This window comes from Glandiceps talaboti, chromosome 13 (genome assembly GCF_964340395.1).
Source record: "Glandiceps talaboti chromosome 13, keGlaTala1.1, whole genome shotgun sequence".
NCBI lineage: Eukaryota > Metazoa > Hemichordata > Enteropneusta > Spengelidae > Glandiceps > Glandiceps talaboti.
Window position 1 is genome coordinate 18188480 of NC_135561.1, and position 10672 is coordinate 18199151.

At 34.7% G+C, this 10672-nt stretch overlaps 1 protein-coding gene across 3 annotated transcripts in view; it reads right to left on the reverse strand.

Moving 5' to 3' along the window:
• LOC144444670 (enoyl-CoA hydratase EchA19-like) overlaps positions 1-10068 on the reverse strand; it is a 167136-nt gene extending 157068 nt beyond the window's left edge. For all 3 annotated transcript variants that reach the window (XR_013481862.1, XM_078134176.1, XM_078134175.1), the window contains exons 1-5: positions 9960-10068; positions 8928-9095; positions 7292-7371; positions 6524-6668; positions 1051-1200 (exon numbers count right to left, since the gene is read on the reverse strand). Coding sequence is in view for 2 of the 3 variants with exons in the window: in XM_078134176.1 (XP_077990302.1) it covers positions 1051-1200; positions 6524-6668; positions 7292-7371; positions 8928-9095; positions 9960-10062 (646 nt within the window). In the remaining variant the exon portion in view is untranslated. The remainder of the gene's footprint in view (positions 1-1050; positions 1201-6523; positions 6669-7291; positions 7372-8927; positions 9096-9959) is intronic.
• Positions 10069-10672: the final 604 nt, after the last annotated feature.

The following is a 10672-nucleotide window of genomic DNA, read 5'->3' on the forward strand; positions in this document are numbered from 1 at the left end:
CTCTGACTATCCAACACACACACAAAACCTACCCAACTATCTCTACAACCAGCAAGTGCACAAATTACCATTCAACCATCAACACTCCATAACCAGAAATGTACAGATTACTAGCCAACCACTCTAACCATTCAACCATCAAAACTCCATAACCAGAAATGTACAGATTACAAGCCAACCACTCTAACCATTCAACCATCATAACTCCATAACCAGAAATGTACAGATTACAAGCCAACCACTCTAACCATTCAACCATCATAACTCCATAACCAGCAATGTTACGCACAAATTACAAGCCAGCGCCTCAAACTGTCCAACCAGCATGTCTCAAAAATAAACACCTCAGGCAATGAACTGTCATGATAACAATGTCATAGTGTCCCATTGCATCATGATAGTATATAATTACCATATTTTTATTTGGCAATGTGTTTCAGTGTCAATTAAATTTTCATGAACTAAATTTCATAGTTATAGCCGTCAATGAAATAATTAATAAAAACAAATTATATTACAACACACATAAATCAAACAATTCATTACCAAAAAATTAAAAAAACAGAAGTCATCTATTATTAGCAAATGGTGTTGGTTGCTATGTGTCTCTATAGTCACACCTGTTATGCATGCAGTTCATTATTGTTTTGCTCTCAATTCAAGTGGCATAACCTGAGTTTATAGCTTTTTACTCATTCCAAAAGAAAATGCTTACAAAAAACTTCTATCAAACTATTCTAGTATAATGTTAATGTTGATGCATGCCTTCTATGATGATACAATTTTTATTTTGGCATTGTTAGGACTGTAGCCATGGCTAAATGAAGAAAGATATGGAGGAAAGTATAATTAATTTCCCAAAGCATAATTTATGAAAAATCAAAAATGGCATTTTGGAATGTTTTGACTCGTCATATATTTCAAGCACTGACCAGTGACAAAGACACAGGTTGTCATGACATAGAACAACCAGGGTATATATTCCATAATTTCTGTTCAAAGATAATATCATGGCTTAAATATGGTATAATAAAATTAATGCTACCATACCTGTGCCATCTTGTACAACTCTGTTAGCCAAACCAAATTCAAGAGCTTCTTTTGCTGTTACAGGTCTTCCTGTTAATATCAAATCAAGTGCTCTGGATAGACCAATCAGTGCAGGCAGTTTGACAGTTCCACCATCCACCAATGGTACACCTGGGTAAAAAGAAAGACATAGACCAATCAATGTAGAGGATTTTCATCCATCAGTGATACACCTGGGTATTGTGTATGTAGCACAAAAGATGAGTTAAACCAATCATTGTAGGTGTCTGGACAGTCCTTCATCCACCTGGGTACACCTGGATATAAATGACTGACGTACATAAAAAATTATTTCTTTAACTCCTATTACGAAATGGCTCATAACAAAGATACCCTATAAAGGCACAATATCAACTTAATGTTCTATGAAATTGTACTTGTAGGTGAGGTAAAATCATGAAATGACTCTCCAGAACCCATAATTCATGAAAATGTCTCTATTTCCTGGAGTGGTATTCCCCTGTAATAAATTGACACTAACCAATCAATAAACATAACTTAAAAGTGGATCCAACAGACAATTATAATACCAAAGTATGGGGTAGAATGAAATTATCAGACTGTACTTAAACTTTTCACCAAATGATCGATATCAATATTATCCCAAACTTGTTGTGAGTGATAAATGGCAGTCTCACTGAAGTAACCAGACAGTCTAAGTTATGAAATGAATATTTTAGTGTAATAATAATATATCACTTACATATCACTACACCATTCTCGCAAACAAGGGCTGATATTTCTTCTGTGACACTGGGAAACACCTAGTGTGTCTTGGATGGTGCCATAAAAGAGGCTGTGGTGTACAACGATACACTACACAGACTGTTTTATTTTACCAATTATTTCCATTTTAGCAGAGAATAGTTTTGCTGTTGAATACCAGCATGATACTTAATATATTAATAAGATTAATTAGACTTTCATCTTTAATTTCAAGTTCCTCGTGAATACTACACAAAAGACAGACACAGACAGGTTGTTTCATAATAGTTGTAACTGGAATGATTTATAGCTTGATATAAAACAGGTTACTCTGTGCCATTTATGTCCCAATTCAAAAACAAATTAAAAACCTCACCATCAAACAGAATGCAAATAGACTTTAATTTTGCAAGAATAAATGTTCATGGACTCTGGCTTCATACTCAGTAATGAAAATTTCCACTCACAGAGTCAAAATATTTCTTGGAAGTGTCTGTCTTTATGGAAGTGAATCGCTACCTTTTGCAGACATCTCGTCAGCATCACCAGGGGTGTACTATAGGGATGTACTCTTCTGAGACAGGTGACAATAGCCCATTGTAGTACACCCCTGACTATGCTGAGGCGTAAAAAAAAAATTGTGTGGTTCCATTTTAAATAGGTGGGTAGATCAATTTTTTTATTTTATTTTTTTAAATTATTTTTTTTCATATGTGAGTTTCTAGTTCAGGTAGTTATGTTTTTCTGTTGTTTTCCATATGGTCTCTGTGTTATTGGCTTCTTCCCATCATATGTACAGCCATTACAGATTGAAAGAACAGTTTTATATTGTCTTTTTCAGTTGATGTCAGTTTCCGCATCCACTATTTCTTGTGAGACTTCACAATTTTCGCAATTTTCTTATTTTTTTTCTTGAATATGTAAAAAAAAAAACGTTTAGGGTCGGCGTGAAAAACTAGGTGGGGTCGGGTAACCAGAACCAAACACCTTTTTTTATTTGGCCATCAGTGAAAATTTGTGATTTGCTTCCAAGACATGTTTTCACTCTGTGAGTAGAAATTTACTTTAATTTCAATTTTGTATATATCATTTAATGAACATGTGGGGCCACAAACTTGACTAGTTTCCTAAGAACTATTTTTGTAGCCCTAGCCAGAAATTTCTTTTGTAATTCTCTACATTTTCTATTTTGTCGCTCATTTGACTTGTAAATTTTAATATTTTGTACATTTGTAGATAAGTTTAGAGTATTTGTAAGCCTAACATTTCTGGCAGTAAAGGTTATTTATTTTATTTATTTATTTATTTATTTATTTATTTATTTATTCATTTACTTATTTATTTATTTTCAAGTTTCTCATATTACATTTTCATGATGTAAATTTTGGATGTTTGGCATGTTCCAACACATTTTATTTCTTAGAATACACACCTATTCCTGGATCGAAAAGTACAATACAGATCAATCCAGTGTCTCAAACCATCTAGGTTCTGTAAAACACATTGAATATACGTCCAGAGTCTTAAATTTACAAAATGTACATCACAGATTAGTCAATGCTCTCACAATACATTGCAGACCATCTACATCTACGTTCTAAATAGAATGATGCAGAGATATATGCATCCTAGGTTTCTAAAAAATATAACGCCTATTAACCATTCTGAGTCTCAAAATACAATGCAGACCAATCCAGGGTCTCAAAATACAATGCAGACTAATCCAGGGTCTCAAAATACAATGCAGACCAATCCAGGGTCTCAAAATACAATGCAGACCAACCCAGGGTCTCAAAATACAATGCAGACTAATCCAGGGTACCAAAATACAATGCAGACCAATCCAGGGTCTCAAAATACAATGCAGACCAATCCAGGGTCTCAAAATACAATGCAGACCAATCCAGGGTTTCAAAATACAATGCAGACTAATCCAGGGTACCAAAATACAATGCAGACCAATCCAGGGTCTTAAAATACAATGCAGACTAATTCAGGGTTTCAAAATACAATGCAGACCCATCCAGGGTTTCAAAATACAATGCAGACTAATCCAGAGTCTTAAAATGCAATGCAAACTGATCCAGGGTTTCAAAAATACAATGCAGACCAATCCGGTCTTAAAATACAATGCAAACTAATCCAGTGTTTCACAATACAATGCATACTAATCCAGGGTTTCAAAATACAATGCATACTAATCCAGGGTTTCAAAATACAATGCAGACCAATCCAGGGTCTCAAAATACAACACAGACTAATCTAGGGTCTCAACATACCAACCAAAAATCAAGAGGCTCAAAAGTAATTGCTGAGCAAACCATGATCAAAAACTATAAAGAAAACCAATATCTGAGGAAAACTAATACAGAGACCACAAAAGATACTACAAAAACTTTATTAAGTTTACATGTTACAATGTCAAACTTAAATTCTTTCTTTCAACTTCAATTTGTAGAATGCATGCATGCATACATACATACATACATACATACATACATACACACATACATACATACATACATACATACATACATACATGCATGCATGCATGCATGCATGCATGCATACATACATACATACATACATACATACATACATACATACATACATACATACACATACATACATACATACATACATACATACATACATACATACATACATACACATACATACATACATACATACATACATACATACATACATACATACATACATACACATACATACATACATACATACATACATACATACATACATACATACATACATATACATACATACATACGTACGTACGTACGTACGTACATACATACATACATACATACATACATACATACAAACCACACCTTATAATTCTAACTATAAAAGTACAATTTAATGGTGATACCAGCCAGTACATCACACGATGCTACTATTAAATAGCCACAATAAATTTCACACAATTCTAAAAATAACACGTCATGCCATATTTCAAATGATTCGATAAAACACATACATATAACACTATCTTTGCATTCTTCATAATGATAATAACAACTTCATACCTACATGCCTAGTATTTTTGGTAAAGGTAGTAAGGATGATACTAGGTAAGTTAAATCAATGTGAATTCCTAGCTGGCATTAAGGTACTAGACAAAGTGTACACATTTTTTGTATCTTTACAACCTTCCTCTCTATTTGATAACACAGTTCACAAACCTTAGACAACACACTTGAAACACTATAGATTTTAGACTATTCTACCAAAAAAAAATATATATCACATCACATTTTAAGATGATTTGAAAGAGATGCATCATATGATAGTTGGATATAAAATACTTAAAATGGTGGAGATTGTGGTGCAAAACCACTGACAAGTGGAGAGAATTTGAGCTATTTCTCTAAGGTAGTGATTTACTAAACTACTCACTCTTACCTGTGGTGTGAACAAATTGCCAATATCACTTTTTTCCTCCAAAGAGGAAATTGTGTATGCTACAGTAAGTCTGGACACCTTGTCACAATGTTGATAAAATTATGGTAATGATTAAGCTACAGTTAGTAGGGCTGTGTTGGTACATTCAGGACACAAATGCAAATGCACTTTTGAATATACCAGCACTTTAATATTACCATCTAATTATAAATGTTTGATACCTATTATAAGATAAAAACAACACAAAGGGAACAAAACAAAAGACAAAAACTAATGGCCAGTTCAACCTTGATTAATTATCATTGTCATAATAAAAAATGATTTCCATAAATTTGCAGATGATGTGAATGCACACATGCACGCTCCACTGTCTTTCAAGTTTGAGTTCTGAACACATAGCTAAACACAATTTTGTACTCCTGCATGCCAATGCTCCGTGTGCATACACATTCTAACGTGTTGCTTAATCTCTCCAATATCTATAATGCAGGCCTATAGCCTACATCAATGGAACTTAACATACACTTGGTGAATAACACTGTATAAATGCTTTGCAACAGAAGAGAAACAAACAAATTCCACTCAAAAAGCTAGTTCATTAGTCAGTGCTAGTCAGACCATAGTGTATAAAGCACCTAGCTCATTAGTTAGAGCCCATGCTAACAAATGGACGACACAACATGCCAGCATATGTATAATTATTACAGGTCAAAATACATAATTTTATGTTTATTTCATTATCAACTTATCGCTGTTTCATAAGTGCTCAAATAAATCATTTTCTGTCAACACACATACTACGTACTTTCCTTTCTTGTTCACTATACATTTGGCCTAGAAATGAACTTTCGTCTAGCAGCCACTTTGAAAGTCACTGCTAGTGACACAGGAAGGATGCCCCTCCCTGACTTATTGCTGTTACTTGCATTCACACATCATGGTATTCTATCATACTATAATAATGACATGAAATAATTAAATAATTAAATATGTATATGTGACTTAATGTTTGGGTTTTTTTCGGTAAACTTGATAAAATGGCAATTCTTAAAAAAAAAATCTAATTGAACATCAGGTTTCAAAAGTAGATTTTTAGAGGTGCTTTAGTCTGGTAAAAAAGTACTATAAGCTTCTAACTTCTATTCTAAGTCTAACTCTTGCTAGACCGCGTATACTGTAGTTGGCTATTTCTAAGGCATGCCACAGTCATACTGTAATAATCAAGTACTTGGAACAAAGCATATTGAAGTTGCTCAGAAAACTTAAGATATAATCAAATTCTGTGAAACAACTATAAACTTACCAAATCTTCTACAGAATATACCCATGATTGCACTTTCTTCAACCACCCTCATGTCGCATAGTAATGCCATCTCCAAGCCACCAGCTACAGCATACCCTTGAATGGCACCTACGATAGGTTTGGAGAAAAACAACTTGCCTGGTCCCTGTAAAACAATAATCAGACAATAGAATACCGTCTTCAGTTACATTTTTATTGTAACAGGCAATAAGTCCCATTAGGTAAAATGTACCCAGAGTCCTCTGTCATTTTACCAAGTTTCCACACACCAATTGTGATTCTCTACTAGGTATATCTATGGCCAATAAAATCTACCCGAGTTCCCCTGTCATTTTACCAGGGTTCTACATCACAATTGTAGTACTAGCCTAGGTATAACAACCCATAGGCAATAAGTAGAGGTAGGTAAAATCTACCCGAGTTCCCCTGTCATTTTACCAGGGTTCTACATCACAATTGTAGTACTAGCCTAGGTATAACAACCCATAGGCAATAAGTAGAGGTAGGTAAAATCTACCCGAGTTCCCCTGTCATTTTACCAGGGTTCTACATCACAATTGTAGTACTAGCCTATGTATAACAATCTGCCTATGTCTGTTAACAAATTCCCAAACCTTAGCAAAAATGCTGAATTCATTCAAGGCAATTTTTTACATTTTTTAACTGAGTATTATACAGCATGGAAAAATTGTACCAAACGAGTTCACACAAAATGAAACTAAATTTTAAAAAATAGAAAACAAAAAGATATTTGATGACCATTCTTACCATTTGTGAATACTTTATTTTGAATTCAGGAGGGTAACTGGACACTTCTTTTAGATCCCATCCAGCACAGAAGCTATCTCCTAGAAGATTTTTATAACATGTAATGTGTTTTGAATAAGTGCTACTCAGTATACACTTTTAAAAGTTCACTACATTATTCTACGGCATTGAACTTTGTACAATAGCAGCCGAAGAAGGCTGAAAGATTTAGCCCCTAAATAAGACTCTGAGAGTGGAACTACTATATGATTCCAGAGCAAGGATATACAATACTTTCTGTTGTAATACATTTAGTGTTATGAAATTTGCTTTTTGAATTCAAAACTATACTTTAAAACTTGTTCAAGTATGCACTGTATTGAAATAAGCATAAGTTACACAGTTTGTTGGTGGTGCTACAGGACATACTGACGTTTAAGTTTGCAAAAAATAAACCCCCAACAACATGTTTATCACCCCAAAACACTTCTAAATTACAAGTATGGCAATCTATTGTACACTGTACCAGTCTTGCTGACCGTAACACTGTTCTGGACTGTAACACTGTTCTGTGAATATTGTTGCATAAAAACCTATTGAAAACGTAACAGGTTTTGTTGACTTTCACTGCAGTTGAGTTTGTATTCACTGTATGTAGGACCTATACCCTGTACAAATGTATATAAGCCTGAGCTACATGTACATGTGACGTCACTATGCAGTCAAAAATAAAAAGTGTTTTTGTTGAGGGCAGTAAGCAGGCAAAATCTACCAGGGTTGCCCAGTAATTTTACCAGGGTTCTGAAACAAAATTATGGTATGATTGTATGGGAAGCCATGCAAGTTTTACCCCTTTCCCCCTTCCTGTTATTGGGGGCTCCCCACCTTAGCAAAAACTATGATTAATCTGTGCTGTGTGGAGCATAGGAGCATCCCTACTGTATAGTCAAACACAAAACAAGTCCATATAGACTGGACAGAGTAACTCCATGTTATACTCTTGGTCTTTTTTTCTTGGCCATCATTGATTGACAGAAGGGCTACAATAGTGTTCTCCTTGCACAATCAGATCAGCAATGGTAGTAGCTTATCTTTTCCAAAGTCACTAGGATTAATTTGGTTTTAAATTACCTTTTCCATGGAAGAAAGCTACTATGGCACTGGGATATTTTTTCTTACCTTTACCACAGAAAACAGCTATCACAACACTGGGATGGTTTTGGCTTACCTTGTCCATGGAAGATGACTACTAAAGGCAGTCAAAAGGATCTTTTATGCCTATTTTGAAAACCAGCACAAGTACAGAGACACTATAGGATCATTTTGGCTTTACCTTTTCCATGGAAACTGGCTACCAAAAGATGGGGGTCACTCTTGCTTACCTTTTTCATGGAAGAAAGTAACTATAGTACAAGGATCATTTTGGTTTACATTTTCCATGGAAAACTGGTACAAAATACTAAGACACTAGGATAATTTTGACTCGCCTACAAAGGCACTAGGATACCTTTGGTTTACTTTTTCCATAGAAGACAGCTATCATAGCACTGGGGTCAGTTTGACTTGCCTTTTCCATGAAAGGAATTACGATCCTTTTACTTATCTTTTCCATGGAAGACCGCGATCTACTTTAGGCACTAGGGTCATTTCAGCTTACCTTTTCCATGGAAGACAGCTACTAAGGCACTGGGATCATTTTCAAAGTCTTGAAAAGCTTCTAACAACTGAACCCCAGTCTCAATGTTTACTGCATTCCTAACTTCTGGTCTATTGAGTCCAATCAAAAGAACACTTCCTTGTTTCTCGATCACTACATTCTGTTTTCCTGTTAGAAGAATGATTATAGCCAAACAACAATGTTATATATATTTTACCATGCACAAGCCATTTAGAACAAAAAATATGGAATAAATACTCTGGTCATTCTATGTCACGACAACCTGTGTCTACGTCACTGGTTCTGCTGTGTTCCAAATATGAGGAAAAATGTTCAAAAGTACCATTACTTTCCCCAATTCTTTGATTTTTCTTTACTGGCACTGGTATGATTATGTTATTCTCCAATATTTTTCTTCAGAAAATACTTGTGACCTAAGTGCTGTCACCCTTTAGGTCATTCATATTTTCCTTGGCTGAACGAAGAAAAATATTGGGGAATAATATCTAACTGCCTTGTGAGAAGTTTGGGTTATTCAATTTAGAATTCTGTAACATAGTAAAAATGTTATAGAATGTATTTTATGTAATTCATGCCATGGATGGAGGGTTAGGTGGGTGGGTGGGTGGGTGGGGGGAGGTTTCCGATTTCAACACACACACATGATAAATACATTTCTCTGTTATGTAGGTTACATACCAGTGCTGCCAAACGAAGTGCAAATTCAAAAACAAAATTTGCACTGCACTGTGATTCAGGCCAGGGAAATACAATGAGATTCTACCTCCATGTTCACAACAGTGACCTTCGCGTCGCGTTGTTCATTGTTTTGGTACATGAAGCAGACGACAATAATTAACTTAGGACCCCTCAGGTTGATTGCACTGAACTACAAATTTACATAATCATAACAAGTTCGAAGAGAGTTGACACAGATTGCAACACCGGGTTGATGCTGTGATGACGGTTCGTGGGCAAGTGTGACTGTATTTCTGACAACGCTTCCTTCCAAAAGATTATTATTTGTCTCACCTGCAGAATCAGAAGATAGAAATCTCCCACAATACTTGTACCTGCATAATCTTGGCCAAACACTTCGGACATTTAAACTGCATCGATTCAGAAAAGCCGCCATTCTGGGTCACAATGAGGTCAACGATTGGAGTCCCTAACCTGACAGGATATTTAAATTGACCACACAACTTACTCAATATTTGAACACTTTTTTTTCTTTAGTATACTTTTCAATATTCGAGGAGTCCGATCAATTAAGAAAATAAATCTAAATTGGTTGTTTGGGGTTCATAAAAAATGACAAATATGAGCCCACATTAACAGTTGTCATAACATTTGGTGACAATCTAGTTCTGTTAAGAACTGTTTCTTTGAAATTTTATTCTACAAACAAAAAGTATAATGAATTGTATAATAGCAGTAACACCAGCTGAGTTTACAAACTTTTTTACTCAAGAGAAAATAATTACATAAAACCTTGATTAATTAATTAGCAACTACAGTCACCACATTTTTTGTGATATGCAATTCGATGCTTTTGAAATTGAGTGGATAGACTCGATTAGTTTTCCCAAAACTATTTTCTAGTCTCTCACCCACAACTTGAATTCGTTTTCCTTTTGGATGTTATCATTTATTTCTTGTGGGGAATAAATTTCAATTCAATTCAAATCAATTAAGCCATTCTATTACATGTATGTTAATGCATTCCTTCTACAACAAGATGTATA